This window comes from Borostomias antarcticus, assembly GCF_949987555.1.
Source record: "Borostomias antarcticus genome assembly, contig: scaffold_60, whole genome shotgun sequence".
NCBI classification, from domain to species: Eukaryota; Metazoa; Chordata; class Actinopteri; order Stomiiformes; family Stomiidae; genus Borostomias; species Borostomias antarcticus.
In genome coordinates this window covers 316466-340496 of record NW_028175837.1, presented here as the reverse complement: position 1 = coordinate 340496, position 24031 = coordinate 316466, and the positions used below count along the sequence as shown (strand labels likewise).

The window sequence follows — 24031 nt, the reverse complement described above, 5'->3', positions numbered from 1 at the left end:
CTGTTCTAGGGTCAGTCCACCCCTGCTCTGATCTCAGATCTTTTTCTAGGGTCAGTCCACCCCTGCTCTGATCTCAGATCTGTTCTAGGGTCAGGCCATTCCTCCACTGATCTCAGATCTGTTCCAGGGTCAGTCCACCCCTGCTCTGATCTCAGATCTGTTCTAAGGTCAGGCCATCCCTCCACTGAACTCAGACACATCAGCACGGCAGATGGGACAGGTGGTACTTTGCTGCAGATAAAAGCAAACACAGGAGCATTAGTTAGTTTTAGGGGAAAATGGGTTGTAAATATTTGGAAAAAAATACAATTTACTAGTAATCATTTCAATTTGATACAGTACCATGTCAAACATGTAGTAAAAAAACACCAATAATGACTTCACATTGCTTCCATGCTTTGTGTGAATGGGGTCAGCTCTGTCAGACAGGGAGTCCCAGGGATACGACCATAACACCTCACTCTATTCCACCTCTAGGGGGAACATTGAGGCAGGATTACCTTTAACCATCTATTCCACCTCTGGGGGAACATTGAGGCAGTCTTACCTTTAACCATCTCTATTCTACCTCTGGGGGAACATTGAGGCAGGATTACCTTTAACCATCTCTATTCTACCTCTGGGGGAACATTGAGGCAGTCTTACCTTTAACCATCTCTATTCTACCTCTGGGGGAACATTGAGGCAGGATTACCTTCAACCATCTCTATCCCACCTCTAGGGGAACATTGAGGCAGGATTACCTTTAACCATCTCTATCCCACCTCTAGGGGGAACGTTGAGGCAGGATTACCTTTAACCATCTCTATCCCACCTCTGGGGGGAACATTGAGGCAGGATTACCTTTAACCATCTCTATCCCACCTCTGGGGGGAACATTGAGGCAGGATTACCTTTAACCAGCGGTCGATGCACTGGACGTGGTAGTCATGGAGACAAGGCAGCATCCTCAGCTGTTCCCCCTCTCTGTAGTCTGAGAAACAGATCAGACACCTGCAACAGGGACAAGCATGGGAACTGATCAGGACTGATATCTCTAGTAGTGTGTAGAAGGTAACTGATATCTCTAGTAGTGTGTAGAAGGTAACTCATATCTCTAGTAGTGTGTAGAAGGTAACTCATATCTCTAGTAGTGTGTAGAAGGTAACTCATATCTCTAGTAGTGTGTAGAAGGTAGCTGATATCTCTAGTAGTGTGTAGAAGGTAACTGATATCTCTAGTAGTGTGTAGAAGGTAACTCATATCTCTAGTAGTGTGTAGAAGGTAACTGATATCTCTAGTAGTGTGTAGAAGGTAACTGATATCTCTAGTAGCGTGTAGAAGGTAACTGATATCTCTAGTAGTGTGTGGAAGGTAACTCATATCTCTAGTAGTGTGTAGAAGGTAACTGATATCTCTAGTAGTGTGTAGAAGGTAGCTGATATCTCTAGTAGTGTGTAGAAGGTAACTGATATCTCTAGTAGTGTGTGGAAGGTAACTCATATCTCTAGTAGTGTGTAGAAGGTAACTGATATCTCTAGTAGTGTGTAGAAGGTAGCTGATCTCTCTAGTAGTGTGTAGAAGGTAACTGATATCTCTAGTAGTGTGTAGAAGGTAACTGATATCTCTAGTAGTGTGTAGAAGGTAACTGATATCTCTAGTAGCGTGTAGAAGGTAACTGATATCTCTAGTAGTGTGTAGAAGGTAACTGATATCTCTAGTAGTGTGTAGAAGGTAACTCATATCTCTAGTAGTGTGTAGAAGGTAACTGATATCTCTAGTAGTGTGTAGAAGGTAACTGATATCTCTAGTAGCGTGTAGAAGGTAACTGATCTCTCTAGTAGTGTGTAGAAGGTAACATACAGGACTCATATCTCTAGTAGTGTGTAGAAGGTAACTGATATCTCTAGTAGCGTGTAGAAGGTAACTGATATCTCTAGCAGCGTGTAGAAGGTAACTGATCTCTAGTAGTGTGTAGAAGGTAACTGATCTCTCTAGTAGTGTGTAGAAGGTAACTCATATCTCTAGTAGTGTGTAGAAGGTAACTGATATCTCTAGTAGTGTGTAGAAGGTAACTGATATCTCTAGTAGTGTGTAGAAGGTAACTGATATCTCTAGCAGTGTGTAGAAGGTAACTCATATCTCTAGTAGCGTGTAGAAGGTAACTGATATCTCTAGTAGTGTGTAGAAGGTAACTGATATCTCTAGTAGTGTGTAGAAGGTAACTCATCTCTAGTAGTGTGTAGAAGGTAACTGATATCTCTAGTAGTGTGTAGAAGGTAACTGATCTCTCTAGTAGTGTGTAGAAGGTAACTGATATCTCTAGTAGTGTGTAGAAGGTAACTGATATCTCTAGTAGTGTGTAGAAGGTAACTGATATCTCTAGCAGCGTGTAGAAGGTAACTGATCTCTAGTAGTGTGTAGAAGGTAACTGATATCTCTAGTAGTGTGTAGAAGGTAACTGATCTCTCTAGTAGTGTGTAGAAGGTAACTGATCTCTCTAGTAGTGTGTAGAAGGTAACTGATATCTCTAGTAGTGTGTAGAAGGTAACTGATATCTCTAGTAGTGTGTAGAAAGTAACTGATATCTCTAGTAGTGTGTAGAAGGTAACTGATATCTCTAGTAGTGTGTAGAAGGTAACTCATATCTCTAGTAGTGTGTAGAAGGTAACTCATATCTCTAGTAGTGTGTAGAAGGTAACTGATATCTCTAGTAGTGTGTAGAAGGTAACTCATATCTCTAGTAGTGTGTAGAAGGTAGCTGGTATCTCTAGTAGTGTGTAGAAGGTAACTGATATCTCTAGTAGTGTGTAGAAGGTAACTCATATCTCGTAGTGTGTAGAAGGTAACTGATACAGGACTGGTATCTCTAGTAGTGTGTAGAAGACTGATATCTCTAGTGGTATCTCTAGTGGTAACTGAAGCGGGACCTACCGGGTCTTTCCTGCGCTGTGTGCCGGGTCGTAGGTCTTGGTGGGGAGACTCTCCAGCTCTCTCTCACTCAGGGTGGTCTTGGCCACTGCGCCTTGCTGCTCCTCAAACGCCAGGAGGGCCTGAAAGACAAAGACACACACACACGCGCACACACGGTAAATGAAGACCCAAGGCAGTGCAGCCCTTGCCAGTGCTTTGCAGGTCTCTCATCAGCGTACCTCATAGTGATCTCCTGCTATAGAGTCCATAGTCCCCCAGTCAGGCACGGCCGGAGGGTTTCTGTGACGCGAACTACGAGAGCGTCCTCTTCCTCTGCGCCGAGCCACGCCATCTTTACACACACACACACACACACACAGTTACAGCATGCATTCTTCTTCCAACATTATCCCATAAACAAACACTGCCAATTGGAAACGGGTGTATGAGCCAGTCGTGTGTGTATACGGTAGCACGCACACGCACACGCACACGCACACACACACACACACACACACACCGTCCTCTTGCCCCGCGGTGATTCCCCCCGCCAGGGAGGAGAAGGCGGCCAGGCTGATGGCGGAGGGCCAGGGAAGCATCCAGTCCAGCCCAGGGTGAGCGTCATACTGAGGGGGGGGAAGAGAGCAGGAGTTTGGGAACCGGACTACAGCATCACTCACACACCGTCCACCCCTGTACCTGACCACACAGTCACTCAATATCCACGTTAGAGTCCCAAAACAACATCTAGCAGCCCCTATTCCTGCATCACCCTCATCCCCACCCCTGGTACAGCTGTAACCGGGTGGTTGTGGTGGTGGTGGGGGGGTCTGTAGGGGGGGGGCATGGCCTCCTGTCTCCTCTGCTGCTGCTGCTCCTCTCTGTCGAACTGCTCCTGAGGAGAGAGGACGAACCAACTCTGGGGGTTAACGAAACACGAGATTTTAAGACGCCTAGATTTCCCGAAGAGGGGGTTTTAAGGAGAGACACTCCTGTGTTGCGCGTTAGCGTGCCCAGATCTCAAACTGCTCTTTGCTTTGGCCTCGAGTCCAGAGCAGCTTCTGTACCAAGTCAACAGGCCGTCAGATATGACAGCGGCAATCCCCGCGGCCGAGGAGGCGTGTCCTTACCTGGAGGCTGCGGGCGAACGCCTCATCTTCCTCCATCTGCACCGAGCGGACCATGGCGTGGACGATGACGTCGTCGTCGTCTTCGTCGCTGATGACGATCTCCTCGAACTTGGGCAACTGTTCCTCCAGCCTCTGCTCAGCTGGCACAAACACAGCCGGAAGACGCAGAGACACAGGGATGTAACCATAACCGCTATAACGATAAACCGTGATTAAGTTTTGATTACATTTATCGTGATAATTTTATCATTAAAACCGTGCTTGATTGCCCCGCTTTTGAAAAACTCACTGTAAATACTGTCCAGCATCAACCGAAGCTAGCAACAGTCTCAAAGACGCATTATTTTAATGTTAATGCAAAAAAAGTGCATAGTGCTGCTAATTTTGTGTGGTTTTCAGTATAAAAACTTGCAGTAATATTACAGTGTGTGTATCGGTAGTTTTAGAACATTTTCTGCACATTTTACAATACCGCGATAATACTGATAACCGTGATCATTTTGGTCACTGTAATCGTGATATGAAATTTTCACACCGTTACATCCCTAGAGGGACACATGCTGGATGAGATCACTGTGCCAGTGACAGTTTTACGAGTCCTGTCATCAGCTGAGAACAGCTGGGGGTCCGTGGTGGTGTAGCGGTCTAATGTGAACAGCTGGGGGTCCGTGGTGGTGTAGCGGTCTAATGAGTCATCAGCTGTGAACAGCTGGGGGTCCGTGGTGGTGTAGCGGTCTAATGAGTCACTGTTTTTGGTGCAGCTGCCCACCTCGTACGGCCAGACACCCGAGGGCGCGGCATACTGGGTCAGTTTAATCACTCTACAATTACTGAGAGAGAGAGAGAGAGAGAGCTGAGAGAGAGAGAGAGAGTCCCTCTTTCCCTCCTCTGCAGCGTGACGAACCCTCAACACTTAGTAGTAGGGTCAGTTGGCTACCAAATTGCATGATAAAATCCACACAAAAAGTGTGTGTGTGTATAAATATATATATATATATATATTAGACGTGGGTGCCCCGTGCACAGCTCGCTCAGTCCTTGGTGCAGGTGAAATCAGGATAATCCGATAATTCAAGTAGGAAGGAGTCACCGCGACACAAGGCTGGTAATTCCGTACTTTTATTAATTAAAAGAAACGAACAACGCGTTTCGCCTATGGCTTCATCAGGTTCGTGCTGAGAGAAGAACACAGGTGCTTTTAAAAAAGATGATCTGGGTGTGGTCGGTCCAATCAGCCGAACACCATCTGGATGGCCACAGCAATCAGCCAATTAATTAACAAACAAGTAATACTACACACAATATTCATAATACATCACCATGTTAATCACGCCATAAGTGATTAACATTCATACAGTATACTAGAAACAGCCACCCTTATTCACAATCACAGTAATTTTCCTTGATTTCCTATACCGGACATCATCATCATAAGGACCAAAAAGTGACTGGAGTGACAGCATAGTCTGTACCAATAACCTCTGCCAATAACCTATGTCTGGAGGGTGGGTGGTGAGCAGGGAAGAAGTGTCCCTGTCTCTCTTCTAACAAAGGAATATCTGCAGAGAAAGAAAAACAAACAATAGTGTCATTATAACAAAAATGAACTCAAATCTAATGTTTCATTGAGGCCATGTGGTTCCATAGAATTCAATGTAAAGATCCAAAATGCTTCTCTTTTTAATAATTTCTGAACCAAATTCCCTCCCCTTGGGTTAGGAGTGATCCTCTCTAACCCAATGAATTTCAGAGAGGCTGCAGAACCATGGTTTCTGTCCCTGTAATGTCTAGCAATGGCATAATCCATGTTCCCATTCCTGATAGCAGCTTTGTGTTCTGCTATTCTGAGCTTCAAGTTCCGTTTAGTCTGTCCTACATACACCAACCCACATGGACACTTTAACATGTATATCACATGTGTCGACATACAGTTTATGAATTCTTTAATTCTGTATTTCTCTCCTGTCTGTGGGTGAAAAAAACTCTTGGTGTTGTGTGTGTGAGAACAATGAGTACATCTCCCACATCTGTAGTTCCCATATACTTCCTGGGACAACCAATTGGTGGGAGGGGTGGGCTCCCTGTACATAGAAGTAACAACACTGTCTTTAATATTTCTACCTCTCTTGAAACAGAAACTAGGGGTGGATTTGGCTATTTCTGTCAAATTGGGATCACAATTCAAAATATTCCAGTGTTTTTTGATAATAGTTTTTACTTCGTTGGAGACATTACTATATTCAGAAACAAATATCGGTTTCATGGAATTTTCTTTCTGTTCCTGGGGTCCCGGTGTCAGTAGGAGTTGTCTATCCTTTTCCTTAGCTCTATCGTATGCTTTATCAATGGTTTCTTTTCTGTACCCTCTACTAGCAAATCTGTCCTTCATTTCTATGGCACTAGTTTCAAAATCTGATTCCTTATTGCATATGCGCTTTAATCTAAGGAATTGTCCATAAGGAATATTCTCTACCATCGACTTAGGGTGGTGACTATTAGCATGTAAAAGGGTGTTTCTGTCAGTATTTTTTCGGAAGATGGAAGTGTCCAACGTCCCCTTCTCATTGACAGAAATTAGCAAATCTAAAAAATGTATTTTCTTTTTGTCATATTCCATGGTGAATCTTAGGGAGGGATGTGAGCTGTTAATGAAATCTTTAAAACCAAACAGTGCTTCTTCCGGACCAGTGAACACTAACAGGATATCATCAATATATCTCTTATAAAACAGAATACTGTCTTTAAACGGGTTTATAGGGTTGAAAATGAAATTTTCTTCCCATAACCCCATAAATAGGTTGGCATAGTTGGGCGCAAAAGGAGAACCCATGGAGGTCCCTTCAATCTGTAGATAAAACGTCTTGTCAAACATAAAATAATTGGATTCCAATATGAATTTCGTAAGGGTCATCAAGAAGTCAACTGGAGCTTGTTCCATAGGTCTAAGGAAGTACTGTATGGCCTCAATGCCGCCCTCATGTGGTATATTAGTATATAAACTTTCAACATCAAATGATACCAGAAGAGCCTCTTTGGGTAAGGTTATCTCTGTCAGTTCTCTCAATACATCCCTGGTATCTGCCACATACGAGGGGAGAGTTTTAGCTATGTCTTTTATATAAAAATCAACGAACTGACTTAGAGGTTCCAGTAGAGAGCCATTGCTGGAAATAATGGGTCTGCCCGGAGGGTTATTCAGAGTCTTATGGATCTTAGGTAGAAGATACAATACTGGGATAGTGGGAAACTCCTTTTTGAGGAAATCAAATTGATTTTGGGTGATCCAGTTCTTTTTCAGAGCATCCTCTAAGATGCTGTCCCTTATCTCTGAATATCCATCAGTAGGATTGCTACTCAACTGCTTATAAAAAGAAGTATTACTCAGTTGTCTCTTAGCCTCATTGACATAATCTACAGTGTTCTGAACTACTATTGAACCTCCTTTATCAGCTGATTTGATTATAATTTTGGGATTGGACTGTATCTCCTTAAGAGCTTTCCTTTCTACCATGCTGATGTTATATTTCCTAGGGGTATGTTTAGCTTTTACCAGTGCATCAATATCCCTTTCAACAACTTTACTGAACGTCGCCAATGTAGGATTGGGAACACCAGGAGGAATAAATGTAGATTTCTTTTTGAATTTATCAATACCCGTAACTGTCTGGGTCGAGTTTCGAAAAAAATGCTTAAGATGTAATTGTCTAAAAAACCTATAGCAATCAACTTTCAAATTAAATGCATTGACCTTACTGGTGGGCACATAACTTAGTCCTTTGCTAAGAGCTCTTTCTTGGTCTAAAGTCAATGTGTGGTCAGATATGTTGATTACCACTGGTTCATCATGCTGCGGGTTATCCTCTGGAGACTGCGGTCGCTGCGATCTCTTGCCCCGCCTCGTCTTTTTCTTCCTCCTCTGTTGGGGGGATGTGGTGGTGGTCTTCGATGTCCTCCTAAAAAATGGTCATCCATAGAAGACTCGCTGGTGTGTCCTGGATCACTCCGCTCATCTTGGCTCCTCAGTTGATCGGGTTGACGCTCATTTCGTCTCCATCCGTCTCTCCTCCAATTGGCTCTCCTGCTCTCAGGTCGGTCGTGGGCGGTATCTTTCCAGTTGTAGACGGCATCATTTTTATAATCTTCCGCGTCTCTTTCAAACTTTTTAATTTTGTATGCCTTCAGTTCTTTTTCAAACTTTATCAGTTCTTCTTTTATTAAGTTTTCAAGACCTGTCCACTCACCGATCTCAAGCTCTTTTTGTAAAAGTTCTCTTGTGTTCTCAATTTCAATATGTACCTGTGTTGCTTCTTGTTTAGTTTGCTCAACAATGAGTAGCGTTAAATCCAATGAGCACTTATTTAATACCTGTTCCCATTTCTGCAGGAACATGGGATCTTTATTTCCCAGCGAAGGTCTTTTATTCATTCTCAGTCCGCGGGGGATTTGTTTGGTGCGCCAGTATTCAGATAGTGCTATACTGTGCCATTTCAAACGCGTTTCTTTTTTCATCAGGTCATTGAGCGTCATTTTCAACTCTCTCGTTGTGATGTTAATGTCACTACTCGTTCGGCCTTCAAACAGTGATTGTTGGTCAATTATATTCTCCGCTTCCGCATCGCTTATCGAAAGACATTGTGTTTGATAATGTTTCCCCGCACCAGTCTCTGGAGTGGGCTTACTCATGTTGATCTTGGTAGTCGGGCGTGCAACGAAGGGCAAGGGAGCCTCCTGGTAGATTCCCCGTACAGGTAAACTAATTAGACGTGGGTGCCCCGTGCACAGCTCGCTCAGTCCTTGGTGCAGGTGAAATCAGGATAATCCGATAATTCAAGTAGGAAGGAGTCACCGCGACACAAGGCTGGTAATTCCGTACTTTTATTAATTAAAAGAAACGAACAACGCGTTTCGCCTATGGCTTCATCAGGTTCGTGCTGAGAGAAGAACACAGGTGCTTTTAAAAAAGATGATCTGGGTGTGGTCGGTCCAATCAGCCGAACACCATCTGGATGGCCACAGCAATCAGCCAATTAATTAACAAACAAGTAATACTACACACAATATTCATAATACATCACCATGTTAATCACGCCATAAGTGATTAACATTCATACAGTATACTAGAAACAGCCACCCTTATTCACAATCACAGTAATTTTCCTTGATTTCCTATACCGGACATCATCATCATAAGGACCAAAAAGTGACTGGAGTGACAGCATAGTCTGTACCAATAACCTCTGCCAATAACCTATGTCTGGAGGGTGGGTGGTGAGCAGGGAAGAAGTGTCCCTGTCTCTCTTCTAACAAAGGAATATCTGCAGAGAAAGAAAAACAAACAATAATGTCATTATAACAAAAATGAACTCAAATCTAATGTTTCATTGAGGCCATGTGGTTCCATAGAATTCAATGTAAAGATCCAAAATGCTTCTCTTTTTAATAATTTCTGAACCAAATTCCCTCCCCTTGGGTTAGGAGTGATCCTCTCTAACCCAATGAATTTCAGAGAGGCTGCAGAACCATGGTTTCTGTCCCTGTAATGTCTAGCAATGGCATAATCCATGTTCCCATTCCTGATAGCAGCTTTGTGTTCTGCTATTCTGAGCTTCAAGTTCCGTTTAGTCTGTCCTACATACACCAACCCACATGGACACTTTAACATGTATATCACATGTGTCGACATACAGTTTATGAATTCTTTAATTCTGTATTTCTCTCCTGTCTGTGGGTGAAAAAAACTCTTGGTGTTGTGTGTGTGAGAACAATGAGTACATCTCCCACATCTGTAGTTCCCATATACTTCCTGGGACAACCAATTGGTGGGAGGGGTGGGCTCCCTGTACATAGAAGTAACAACACTGTCTTTAATATTTCTACCTCTCTTGAAACAGAAACTAGGGGTGGATTTGGCTATTTCTGTCAAATTGGGATCACAATTCAAAATATTCCAGTGTTTTTTGATAATAGTTTTTACTTCGTTGGAGACATTACTATATTCAGAAACAAATATCGGTTTCATGGAATTTTCTTTCTGTTCCTGGGGTCCCGGTGTCAGTAGGAGTTGTCTATCCTTTTCCTTAGCTCTATCGTATGCTTTATCAATGGTTTCTTTTCTGTACCCTCTACTAGCAAATCTGTCCTTCATTTCTATGGCACTAGTTTCAAAATCTGATTCCTTATTGCATATGCGCTTTAATCTAAGGAATTGTCCATAAGGAATATTCTCTACCATCGACTTAGGGTGGTGACTATTAGCATGTAAAAGGGTGTTTCTGTCAGTATTTTTTCGGAAGATGGAAGTGTCCAACGTCCCCTTCTCATTGACAGAAATTAGCAAATCTAAAAAATGTATTTTCTTTTTGTCATATTCCATGGTGAATCTTAGGGAGGGATGTGAGCTGTTAATGAAATCTTTAAAACCAAACAGTGCTTCTTCCGGACCAGTGAACACTAACAGGATATCATCAATATATCTCTTATAAAACAGAATACTGTCTTTAAACGGGTTTATAGGGTTGAAAATGAAATTTTCTTCCCATAACCCCATAAATAGGTTGGCATAGTTGGGCGCAAAAGGAGAACCCATGGAGGTCCCTTCAATCTGTAGATAAAACGTCTTGTCAAACATAAAATAATTGGATTCCAATATGAATTTCGTAAGGGTCATCAAGAAGTCAACTGGAGCTTGTTCCATAGGTCTAAGGAAGTACTGTATGGCCTCAATGCCGCCCTCATGTGGTATATTAGTATATAAACTTTCAACATCAAATGATACCAGAAGAGCCTCTTTGGGTAAGGTTATCTCTGTCAGTTCTCTCAATACATCCCTGGTATCTGCCACATACGAGGGGAGAGTTTTAGCTATGTCTTTTATATAAAAATCAACGAACTGACTTAGAGGTTCCAGTAGAGAGCCATTGCTGGAAATAATGGGTCTGCCCGGAGGGTTATTCAGAGTCTTATGGATCTTAGGTAGAAGATACAATACTGGGATAGTGGGAAACTCCTTTTTGAGGAAATCAAATTGATTTTGGGTGATCCAGTTCTTTTTCAGAGCATCCTCTAAGATGCTGTCCCTTATCTCTGCATATCCATCAGTAGGATTGCTACTCAACTGCTTATAAAAAGAAGTATTACTCAGTTGTCTCTTAGCCTCATTGACATAATCTACAGTGTTCTGAACTACTATTGAACCTCCTTTATCAGCTGATTTGATTATAATTTTGGGATTGGACTGTATCTCCTTAAGAGCTTTCCTTTCTACCATGCTGATGTTATATTTCCTAGGGGTATGTTTAGCTTTTACCAGTGCATCAATATCCCTTTCAACAACTTTACTGAACGTCGCCAATGTAGGATTGGGAACACCAGGAGGAATAAATGTAGATTTCTTTTTGAATTTATCAATACCCGTAACTGTCTGGGTCGAGTTTCGAAAAAAATGCTTAAGATGTAATTGTCTAAAAAACCTATAGCAATCAACTTTCAAATTAAATGCATTGACCTTACTGGTGGGCACATAACTTAGTCCTTTGCTAAGAGCTCTTTCTTGGTCTAAAGTCAATGTGTGGTCAGATATGTTGATTACCACTGGTTCATCATGCTGCGGGTTATCCTCTGGAGACTGCGGTCGCTGCGATCTCTTGCCCCGCCTCGTCTTTTTCTTCCTCCTCTGTTGGGGGGATGTGGTGGTGGTCTTCGATGTCCTCCTAAAAAATGGTCATCCATAGAAGACTCGCTGGTGTGTCCTGGATCACTCCGCTCATCTTGGCTCCTCAGTTGATCGGGTTGACGCTCATTTCGTCTCCATCCGTCTCTCCTCCAATTGGCTCTCCTGCTCTCAGGTCGGTCGTGGGCGGTATCTTTCCAGTTGTAGACGGCATCATTTTTATAATCTTCCGCGTCTCTTTCAAACTTTTTAATTTTGTATGCCTTCAGTTCTTTTTCAAACTTTATCAGTTCTTCTTTTATTAAGTTTTCAAGACCTGTCCACTCACCGATCTCAAGCTCTTTTTGTAAAAGTTCTCTTGTGTTCTCAATTTCAATATGTACCTGTGTTGCTTCTTGTTTAGTTTGCTCAACAATGAGTAGCGTTAAATCCAATGAGCACTTATTTAATACCTGTTCCCATTTCTGCAGGAAATTTTTTATATATATATATATATAAATAAAATAAATAATACAAATATATATATATATATATATATAAATGAAATAAAAGAAAAAAATATATATACTGTATATATATATAGATATATATATATATATTTATTTATTTATTCTTAAATTTTCTTTTCTTAAACGTACCCAGCTAAAAACCGCTTCACATGTTAAACCAATGATCAAGCCCCCGAGGAGCTGTCCCCACAGACCCCGTCAGGCGCCTACCTGTGGGCAGGGGGCGCTCTCTCTTCTTCTGTGTGAGGTGAGCAGAGGCTCTGGAGCTGGACTTGGCCGAGCCAGCCGTCTTCGAGGCCCGTTTCCTGCCTCTACTGAGGCCAGGAGGACCGGGGTCCACCGTGGAGCCCGCCACAGGCGCCAGACTCTGCGTGTCGCGATATAATCCTTCCCCCGCCGTCGCTGCCTGTGAGGCCGGGGGCGCGCCGAGGGAGGAGGAGGCTGAGGAGGAGGGAGGTGGGAGAGGAGGCTCCAGCCAGACGCCCATGAGAGACGAAGCGGGTACAAACTCGCTGGTCCTCCAGGAAGCGCCAGGGCTGGTTTGGCCTCTCGTGGCGGCGGTGGCGGTGGCGGGCGCACCGAGCTTCCTGCGTTTGCACCGGTGGGTCGCGGGAGGGGTGGAGGGGCTCAAGAGAGCCGACTGGCAGGTGGTCAGAGAGGGTCAACCATGTCCGTTAAGCATGTCAAAATTCACCCGAGGTCTATGTCCACATTCCTTGCTATCTGACATACAGATCAATGCTTCTATTGTTATGATTAGGTATAGAAACGTGTCGCTAGCTATATAAGAACTGTTTGTTTTTTGACAGGATTTGTGGTACTTACTGTTCCAACGTTTTCTGATGCATTGTAACACAGTCTCCTTCGTAGGCACTGAGGGCTGCACACGAAAACAGAACAATACTTGAGGATAAAGATTACAGCAGACAGGCTACAATAGAGTGGTCAGGTGATGTCATCATTTTGTAGGCTGACCAAACGCTGTTTGGTCCAGAATTCTAGTCCATATGGGAAAAATAAATGGCATTCGTGAAAATTGACGAAAATAAAGTATGTGTTTTACAGAGACGCCCAGACTGGAGTACGTTTTGTTATGAAAGTTAGGGGTTTTGTGAATTTTGAGGCCCTTTAGTTAGTTCTGAAATCGATGTTGAGATATGCTAACCATTACTGAAACTAGACTACAATGGTCACGAGGATGAGAGTTTAGATTACCCAGACTGAATAAATACCACACATATGAACACAAAACTGCCTTAGCTAGCTCGATCTTGTAACTAAGATATGATCTGCTGAAAAAAATACGCCGAGCTGTCCCAGCAAACACGCAACGTCAGGGAGACGTTCAGATCATGTCTTAATAACGTCCGTCGGTCCAGAACTCCGTTTGTACGTCTGCTGGACCCCTCAATATTCACACGTCTGGCTTGGACCCCTCTAAGACGTCTGTGGACGTGCAAAACAGGTTCAATATCTGAACGTAAAAAAAAACATTCATTCTGGCTCCTAATTGGATGTCTTTGGACGTCCGAAAAAGACAAAAAAGACGTCTAAAAGACGTCTTTTAGATGTGTCTTTGCTCAGTGGGGTAGTTCCGGTACCTGGGTGTCTCTGGGACAATGACTGAAGGCATGCCGGGGTTTCCACCATGGCTGACGGTGTGACCGAACAGCAAATCTCCCTCACCCAGAAGATAGGCTCGGTTTAGGGATCCCGGGGTGTCGGGCTCCTCCGTGTCCCACCCGGGGCTGCTGTCGGGCTCAGAGATCTCCAGTGTGCTATCCATGGTCTGGAAGTCTGTACTCCCGTCTCCTCCAACCCTAAACACAAGTGGAGAGAGTGAGACACTGTAGTACATTTTTATACTGTATTATACTGTATTACATCAATACATTTGTATTACTCTCATGTAGTAATCAATTTACTAAGAATAATGAATAAACTTCACTTTAGGTAGAACTTTGTTAACTTAAGTAGTTTAACATCTAGATGACAACATATGTCCTGTCCTGAGTCAACATTCCTTTGTCCTCTGGGTCAATAAAGATAACACCTCGGGAGTCTACAGTTGAAACGTGATCTTAGCAGGACAGGAAGAACCCTTTATTGCCCCCATGTCCGGAGGGGGGCAGAGCTCAGTGACCTGTTGACCAATTACAAGACTAGTTGACCAGATCTGTGTTAATGAACATCCCTTGTATGCAAATTTGTTTGTCATGTGATACTTGGCCTGAAGCTCTTTACTTTACTACTTTGACTTTAGTATTGCCGAAGATTTGACCTGTGAGGCATGCTCAATAAATTGTTGATTTGACCTGTGAGGCATGCTCAATAAATTGTTGATTTGACCGCATTTTTCTCCTGAAGTACTTTCTTTTTTGCCCAAAAGTGAAGAACTAAAGATACCACAACCCTACTCACTGTTCTGGTTGGTAATATGGACACGCTAGCTAGACGAGCTAACAGGTTAGCCCATATCTACCCCTGAGAACCACTGATTGCAGCCCATAATAAGTGCTTAGATAATTTGTTATTCTGTTACACAAAGACACTTTACACAGGATAAGTTATTAAACCTGTTTATCTAGCAGGCTATCACAGCTAGCTGGCTAACTAACTATCTGGAGCTAGCGGGGGATAATCACAAGCCTCACGAACATTCTGGCAAAACAACAAGACACACAAACTACCTAAAATACTAGAACATACCTAGTTTGGTGGTTAAAGAAAATTGGTATGAAAAATGATTGGGTTCTAAAAAAGCGAAACACACATCATGAACACAGCGCGAAAATAACGTCACTTCCGCCGGTTTGAGTTGGTCTTCTTCTTCTATGGCGTTTTCTTTACAGCAGTTTGCATCCTTGTAGTTGCATTACCGCCACCTTGTGGATTTAGTTGGCTCCTACATCGTCCGGTGTCATACTTATCCTAACCGACTCGTACCTCCCGTTCTCCAAGGCATCTCCTGCCCTGTCCACCAATACAACACCCCAGGACGGTCTTTAGTCCTGTTGTGTCCCCAATGAGTCCCCATTTTCCCCAAAGTCCTTTCTCTCTGACCTGTATTTGCTGCAGTGAGTAATACCAGTTTGTGGCACTTCAGTGGGATGTTTACCAATGCTAGTGTGCTGCGTCCTATCCTTCTACTTTCGCTTGGAACCGTTCCTTGTACAAACTACTTAAATATTAATAATATGATCAATAATTACACTAATAATAATAATAATAATAATCCCAATTGTATACAAACACCAATGTTGATTTATTATTATTTTTTAATTACATTACACACAATTCATTATCGAGGCTCATAAATAAATATCACAATGACAGTCAACCCAACTTCCCAGTTAATCAGGACCCATTATTGAGAAAGTCAGGACAACATATTTCCAGTCCTCTACACATACAAAAAAAAGATGGACATTCTTAGGAATGAACTGAATGGAACATCAGACCGGAGGAGACAGAGCAACAGAGTGCAACAAGGCAAGCCACTCAAGAGTTCCTGATCACTGTTGTACTAGTGGCCTTGCAGCCAGGCCTGTGAGCTGGTCTCTCTCCATGGCTGGTGGGGAGAGATATGGACTCCATCGCTGGAGAAGAGAGTTCAGCATGTGCTACTGGAGAGAGCGCCATTTCTCCACACGTTCAGACAGATGTCACCGGTATTTGTATTTACAGGGGCTGATGATGGCGGATGATGGCTGATGATGGCGGATGATGGCGGGGGGCGTCACTGTCCACTCTTGAGAGTTTCCACTAACCTACAGGTTCACGTGAAACAAAACACATCAAGTTATCTAAAGCGTTCCAACTCCATCAAGACATGCATGAACATGCAGAGTGTAGGTGATTATGAGTTCTCTAAATCTGGCTTGTTACCATTCCATGGCCTCATCAAGTCCTGATCCTTTGGTGGCTGAGGTCTTAAAGATCTGCCACTTCCTGTCTTTAAGAGCAGGCAGGCCCAGGGAGTTGGCCACCTCCGTGGGCGTCATCGCCAGGGCCATATCCTGCTTGTTGGCAAACACCACCAGGATGGCTTTCTTCAGCTCCTCCTCCTGTGACAAACAGACAAAAGCCTCACGCTGGCAAACAAGCCTTGTGCTCGTTTACCCTGAATACCAGGCTTATGCTGTGTTCACACCGGGCGCGGCGAGAAAATTCACGCCGTCCGTGCCGCCCAGTTCGCGCAAATTGTATTGACTTTCTATGTAAACTCGCCACGCCGCAGGAAAGATCTGCGCCCGGTGTGAACACAGCATTATACTACTTTTTTTCGCCCTGAATAAAGAATTCCCTTGGATAAGGTACGAGGACCATGTTGGAAACAAGTGTCTAAGTATGCTTTTATCATGCTATCCTCTGGGATGTACTGTTTCTTTGTAATTTTACCCAATAAATCAATCAATCAATCAATCAATCAATCAATCAATCAATCAAGGACCTTCATGGTTCTATGTGAAATTACACCAGCTCTTGCGGGTGACCATCTTTGTGCAGCCTTCAAACTTAAGACTCAAGATTCTGTTATTCATCACATGTAATGTACGGTGTAGTCACAGTGAAATGTTGCTGCCGGCTCCATGATTATGCTACAGATCAACTCTAATATTCCATGTCAAATTACACATTTACAAGTTACAATTTCCAAAATTTCAATTTTACAAATTAACACAAAATACACAATAGGTACCCTTTCTATAAGCATAGAATTAAGCTAACACAGTAGTGTTGAACAAGGTGAAAAAGTATGAAAGATGTTCTATACAAGAAATAAAAGAGCCAGTGGTCCTGTTACCTCTAGCATGGCCACAAGTTCAGACTTGGAGATGCCCATCCTGTTCCGGTCACTGCTGTCCACCACATAGATCACAGCGTCTGTGTTGGAGTAGTAGCAGCGCCAGTAAGGCCTGACCCAAGAGCACAGAGAGACAGACGTGAGGATTTAGTTTGGGATCCCTTTCAAAAGCAATGCTGTTAGTTGCCAAGTCGGCTACTGATCCTGATGGCCGTGCTCAAGGTGGATTTAAGTAACGAGAACCAAATAGGTTCACAACGTACCTGATACTGGTCTGTCCACCAAGATCCCACACCTGGAACTTCAGATTTTTGTACGTCACAGTTTCCACGTTGAAGCCAATGGCTGAACACAGAGAAGTGGGTGGCAACAAACAATTAGATGCTATATATTGGATACATGAGGTACTAAGAGGAAGACTATTCTCCTAGTCATTACAGAGGACATACTGTTGTTATCATGACTATGAATTGCCTTGATTTGGTATGAATGAAATATGTTTGTGACCTGCAATGGTGAATGTGCTCTTTGCCCTTATTGAAGACAAGACATCAGTTCAGGCGAATTGATAGGTAGCAATGGTAGCAGTAATTGCCTACAGTATACCATGGGTTCCCAAACTCCATCAATGTGGGCCTCCCCTCTGAAAACAGTGACACACCCGCGCCCCCCCAACAACCCAAAATTTGTCCCCCCCCCAAAAAAAGACCTTTAAAATCACGTTTCATTCATAAAAACCATAGAAAATTCTAAAATAAAAAACATGTTTTTCCTCCTTTTATTTTTCTAACCATCCCTCCTCACAGTTTGGGAATGCCTGGCCTATACAATTCAGCCTAATAAGCATTAAGTAGAAATGAATAAATTCCTCTCACTGGGGATAGTGGTGACGACCTCCCCAACCTGGAGCCTGTAGAGGATAGTGGTTTTCCCAGCTCCATCCAACCCCAGGATCAGTATCCTCATCTCCCTGGATCCAAACAGGCCGGACCACAGACTGGAGAAGAACCCACCAGCAGATGGGTCAAATAGGTTAAAGGAACACGTCATATTTTGGGTAAATTACCTTATTTGCCATCTTCCCCAGAGTCAGATAAGAAGATGCCTCTTCTCTGTGCGTGCAGAAGGAACCATGAGACCCGTTAACTAATTCCACCAGTTAAATATTTTAATTATCAACAAATACTATCAAACATACATGGTTCACAGAGGATGTAGATCGGGGAGAGATATTATGCGACCACTGTGCTTTAGTTTCAGATGAGGGTCAGCTCTCTACACACAGTAGTATCTATGTCAGTCATCCTCTAGGCTGGAGCTACTGTCTGACATGATGGCCCCAAGCACGGATCAACTTTCCCCTGTCAGCAGGACACAGAACATCCTGCAGAGAATCTGCTTGGATGGAAGCTGAAACCAACTATACCAGTAAGACAACTCTACACAATGGAGACGTCTCTAGCAGTTCAGTGACTTCTGAGCAGCCTTGATGGGTCTATGCTAACTTTTCTACAGACATATTCTGAAACTTTACCGTCTTCATTTATTTTTGTGATAGCTCGCGTTTCGAATTAGGCTTAAAGTTATTTACATGTGGCTACTTCTGCCACAATAAGCTGAAACTACATGAATAAGGATGGACACTAGCAATGCAACGGCCACAACCATCTGAAAACAACACATAACCTGAATTCGTGAGAACGAGGGTCTATTTTAAGATGAATACTAAGATATTAGAATAACTTTAAAGATACACACCCATTCCAGTTGTACAGGATGCATGCAAAAGGAAAATCCGTTCCCGTTTACCACATGGAGGTATAATATAACTGGAGACGGCATTGAAAATGGCTGCCTATTCATTTCAATGAAAGTTGCTCACCGGCGCATGAAGCCATTTGACGTAGTGGCCAAAGCCCGGTATTGCAAGTCACGTGACGGCATGCGGCCCAAGAACCTTATTTCCCATGTTAGTGGATGATGATAGATAGGGCTAGAAAAGGAAAACAAAATTTTTCTGGGTATCATTCAGCATCAGAGACCAATCTTATCAATATAAACTTTTAATTCAATGGGGTTTTGGGGTTTTTGAAGCCACCAATACCTGTATCGAGCCATTTAAACATGTGCTGTGCACGAGCCTCGGGGACGCGCTGGTCGCGCGTTCGTGAGTCCTGCGAACTCGGGAAAGCACGTGACCATAGGAAGACCCGCCCTACTCTGCCTCTGATTGGATAGGAAGTCATGTAATGACGTCGCTAACATTTGCTATGCTTTAGCAATGAAGCTTATGATCATGCTAATCAGAACGTATGTCTATGATGCAAATGATCATGACATGTGGTTACTTTAGGACATCGTTGGAAAAGATCTAGAGGGTAAGTGGGTCAATGTTGAATAACTTAGCTAACATTATCTAATGTTACATTTCTTTATATTAACATCAACTATATTGATAGGCTAGGGAGCTATGCTAACGGTAGCTAATGCTAACGGCTTAGGGTTAACGTTAGTTAATGCTAACGTTACGTTCGGAGGTCTCAGATGTATTTCAATTTTAACAATGTTGAGCATGATCAATGTGACATTGTTCATACATTGATTACAGTCTGTAATCTTGTCTGGCATTATTTAGCTATAGTGGGCTGATGCTTGCTGCTGCTACTATAGCATTTGCCACATTATACATCAAATTAATCAAGCATAGTTAGTGTTATTACCTGAAGGCATTATTACCATTGCAAGTAAGCATGCCATGTATATGCCATGCCTGGAAATCAAATTAATAGTGTAATTATTCCCCATCATAGCTCATTGTACACTGATATAATCATTCTCCTTGCCTTTGCTAATACTCATCTCTTTTATCAAACTTTGTGCTAGGAAAGAAATCTGGCTGTGATTCGTCACTAGTGCTCATCCAGGCTGTTGTCATCTCCCGCCTGGACTCCTGCAACTCCCTACTTGCTGCCATCCTGCAGCGTTGGCCATCAGACTCCTGGAGAAAGCTGCTGCTAATCCCGTGTTCAACGGCCCCATGCTCTTCCACACAACTTCCCTACTCCTATATGTATAGTCTATATGTTTTTACGTGTTTCTTTACATGTCTTTACATGTGTATTTGTCAGGGTTTGTCTGTTAGTGATTGTCGTGTCCCCACTCTTGGCCTGCACCTTGACGTGGTGAGTGGGCTTTAAACCAAGCCAGGCCTTTTATAGTTGTGTTTTGTGTTTTTCTGTTTGCTTAAGTGTCTAATATTGAAGGTACAAAACCTTTAAAAAAAGAAAGAAAAAAGAAGCCCCTTCCTTCCCATAAAATTCCTGCGATTGTAACAGGTGTATTGATTCCACCACACTTGCCCACACTGGGTTCAAACCCGGGTCCTCTGACTTAGGAACGCACATGACCACCTTTCTAGAACACTGCCACCAGCTATCCCAATGAAAAGCTAGCGAATCAATTGTGCACATGGGCAGTACTAATACTGAGGACAGAGTTTAAACCAGTTCAACCAGATATTCACTGAGCCTGACGGGCACCTGCCAGCTAAAAAACCTAGTACTGTCACCCTCGACTTCTGCTGCGCCATAGGGGCTGATTATTTATAATGATGTTGATGAAGTTTAAAACCTTATTTACACATAGTGTTTGCTGTTTTAAAAGATAAATGCAGTGATATGAGGCGCCACCTATTGGTGAGGACAAAATCATTTTTTGACTGACTAGATGAGATAATGAATTCCTGATGTGCATAATGATGTCACTAAATCCCACTGTGATTGCTTTTTCAATCAGTGAACAGGAAGCAGAGCAACCCCTCTGTGTTCGATCACCTGATAGAAGAACCTCCTAGGTGAGACCACACTACAGTACGTTGCTCCAGTAAACATATGAAGACCCAGCCGTATTTAAGCTGTCTTGTCTAATTTGAGCTGTCTTGTGAAGTCCCTGTTTTTCACATACTCCCCCCAACCCCCCCCCCCCCCACCTACAGATGTGTAGTGCTCTGATCTACAGTCCCCCAAGTACAGGCAAGACCCCAGTGGCGCGGGTGCAGACTAACGAGTGTAGGCAGGGAAACACAAAGGTGTCTATAAGGAAAGGAGCTGACTGCCTTAGCAAGTGGGTTGGTGAATCAGAACACATAATCAGCTCTGCCTTCTCTTTGACCAGGTTAGCCAATGGGGCAACTGTGGCGGTGGGGGGAGGGGGGTATAATTATTGGACAGGACACCTGACCATCATCCTCAGTGTTGACTGAGAGCTTGTGATGGCTGTTTGTTGGTCTCTCCCAAGGTCAACCTAATGAGACCCTCCTTCATCTTCTTCCACAAGATAGACCGGCTGGCCCCAGTATGCTCCAGCAGACAGGACCAGATACACAGGTGAGGCCTGTCTGTCACGGAGCCACCGCCTCGCTCCGCCTCTGATGTAACTCGGTTCTTCAGCTTGGCTGCGTACTTGATTGATGTTGCACATGGGCGATTGGAACTAAACTAACCTTGCGTTGCATTTGTCTCTCTCTCTCTGGCTCTATCGTGTCCACTCTGCTGGCGCTGATGGATGGGTTGGACAGTCAAGGGGAGCCAGTGGTCCAGTTCCTGTTCATGCTTGGTTGTTGCCTACTCACCTTCCCATCTCCTGCATCACCTGCCACCTGTCTCCACTCTGCCCAGCTGCACCTCATCCCTCATTACTCTTAGCATTAATACCAGTCAATTTCCCTTGGTTCTCTGTAAGATCATCCAGTCATCTACCAAGTCTGCTCAGCTCTTCTGTCTGCCATATTTTGGAGTTGTTTATTGAAATTTAGTTAAAGTAGTTTGTATGGTTCAAGCATCCTCCAGTTTGTATGACTCAAGATCTGTTTACTGCCATGTATATGGTTCACACATACTAGAAATTTGACTAGGGTTAAGGCATACACTGGTGACATGTTTTTAATTGTTTTGTGATCACTGTCTTTGTGATATTTTCTGATGACCAAGCCTTTGATCTAAGCAGAGCCTTAGCACATTATGGAGGAACCATGTCCCTTTCTTTTACCGATCCCTGAGAGCAAGACCTGTGAATGTCCTGAACAGTGTGGTGGCCACATTTGTTGCGAATTTGGGTGGAAACAGTGTGGAACATCATTGCATAGTTTGACTGCCATTTCATACCAACATTAAGAGAAAGTGGAGAAGTAGGCTATACCTAGAAAATACTATAGTTGTGCAATTCGTTTGTACAGTCTAGTAGTTAAATGGTTAAAAATGGGCAAGCAATAACATTGGAGGGAAATGTATACTGACACTGATGATTGTTTCAGAAATGGTCTGAGACAAAATAATGAAATGTTATACATCAGTATTGTGAAACACTGAACATATTTTAATGACTGACAAGGAGAGAGGAAACAGTCCAAGTTAATCAATAATAACTAGGCTCACTATGAACAGTGTGTATTATTGGCTCTGTTCTGACATCAGTGCACAGTTCATTCCACCACTGTGAGGCCAGGACAGAAAAAAGCCATGGCCGTTACAATCTGCCGTAGGGGGGCTTGGAGCAACCGGGGAACCAATCACCTCAAGGCAGCAGAGCTTGACCACAGCCTGGAGGTCGGAGGGAGCTGTTCATTTGCCCTGTAGGCTTGAACCACAGTCCTAAACTGGATGGGACAGCGCAGGGAGCCAGTGCAGAGAACAGAGTAGGGAAGTTTTGTGGAAGAGCATGGGGCCGTTGAACACCAGGTCAGCAGCAGCTTTCTCCAGGAGTCTGATGGCCAACGCTGCAGGATGGCAGCAAGTAGGGAGTTGCAGGAGTCCAGGCGGGAGATGACAACAGCCTGGATGAGCACTAGCGACGAATCACAGCCAGATTTCTTTCCTAGCACAAAGTTTGATAAAAGAGATGAGTATTAGCAAAGGCAAGGAGAATGATTATATCAGTGTACAATGAGCTATGATGGGGAATAATTACACTATTAATTTGATTTCCAGGCATGGCATATACATGGCATGCTTACTTGCAATGGTAATAATGCCTTCAGGTAATAACACTATGCTTGATTAATTTGATGTATAATGTGGCAAATGCTATAGTAGCAGCAGCAAGCATCAGCCCACTATAGCTAAATAATGCCAGACAAGATTACAGACTGTAATCAATGTATGAACAATGTCACATTGATCATGCTCAACATTGTTAAAATTGAAATACATCTGAGACCTCCGAACGTAACGTTAGCATTAACTAACGTTAACCCTAAGCCGTTAGCATTAGCTACCGTTAGCATAGCTCCCTAGCCTATCAATATAGTTGATGTTAATATAAAGAAATGTAACATTAGATAATGTTAGCTAAGTTATTCAACATTGACCCACTTACCCTCTAGATCTTTTCCAACGATGTCCTAAAGTAACCACATGTCATGATCATTTGCATCATAGACATACGTTCTGATTAGCATGATCATAAGCTTCATTGCTAAAGCATAGCAAATGTTAGCGACGTCATTACATGACTTCCTATCCAATCAGAGGCAGAGTAGGGCGGGTCTTCCTATGGTCACGTGCTTTCCCGAGTTCGCAGGACTCACGAACGCGCGACCAGCGCGTCCCCGAGGCTCGTGCACAGCACATGTTTAAATGGCTCGATACAGGTATTGGTGGCTTCAAAAACCCCAAAACCCCATTGAATTAAAAGTTTATATTGATAAGATTGGTCTCTGATGCTGAATGATACCCAGAAAAATTTTGTTTTCCTTTTCTAGCCCTATCTATCATCATCCACTAACATGGGAAATAAGGGTCTTGGGCCGCATGCCCTGACTTGACTTGCAATACCGGGCTTTGGCCACTACGTCAAATGGCTTCATGCGCCGGTGAGCAACTTTCATTGAAATGAATAGGCAGCCATTTTCAATGCCGTCTCCAGTTATATTATACCTCCATGCTCCCGGCGCGGTGCTCCGCAGCCTCCCGCTTCTCCCCGCCGAGGATGAACACGCTCAATTTGGCTCAGGGCTGAATTAGCCTAT

At 43.3% G+C, this 24031-nt stretch overlaps 1 protein-coding gene across 1 annotated transcript; it reads right to left on the bottom strand.

Annotated features, from left to right (window-relative positions):
- Positions 1–15908: 15908 nt before the first annotated feature.
- On the bottom strand, positions 15909–18014 carry LOC311329145 (ADP-ribosylation factor-like protein 1). Its single transcript, XM_084463021.1, has 5 exons — positions 17883–18014; positions 17271–17352; positions 17008–17119; positions 16089–16267; positions 15909–15970 (listed from the first exon to the last, which is right to left on the bottom strand). The coding sequence occupies exons 1-5, from the start codon at positions 17971–17973 to the stop codon at positions 15940–15942; spliced, it is 495 nt and encodes a 164-aa protein (XP_084319147.1). The 5' UTR covers positions 17974–18014; the 3' UTR covers positions 15909–15939.
- Between the last annotated feature and the right edge of the window lie 6017 nt (positions 18015–24031).

Coding starts and splice junctions, on each gene's coding strand:
- LOC311329145 (XM_084463021.1), bottom strand. CDS start 17,973: ATGAGGATACTGATCCTGGGGTTGGATGGAGCTGGGAAAACCACTATC. Junction 16,268..17,007: donor AACTTGTGGCCATGCTAGAG/GTAACAGGACCA, acceptor TGTTTGTCACAG/GAGGAGGAGCTGAAGAAAGC. Junction 15,971..16,088: donor CTTGATGAGGCCATGGAATG/GTAACAAGCCAG, acceptor GTGAACCTGTAG/GTTAGTGGAAACTCTCAAGA.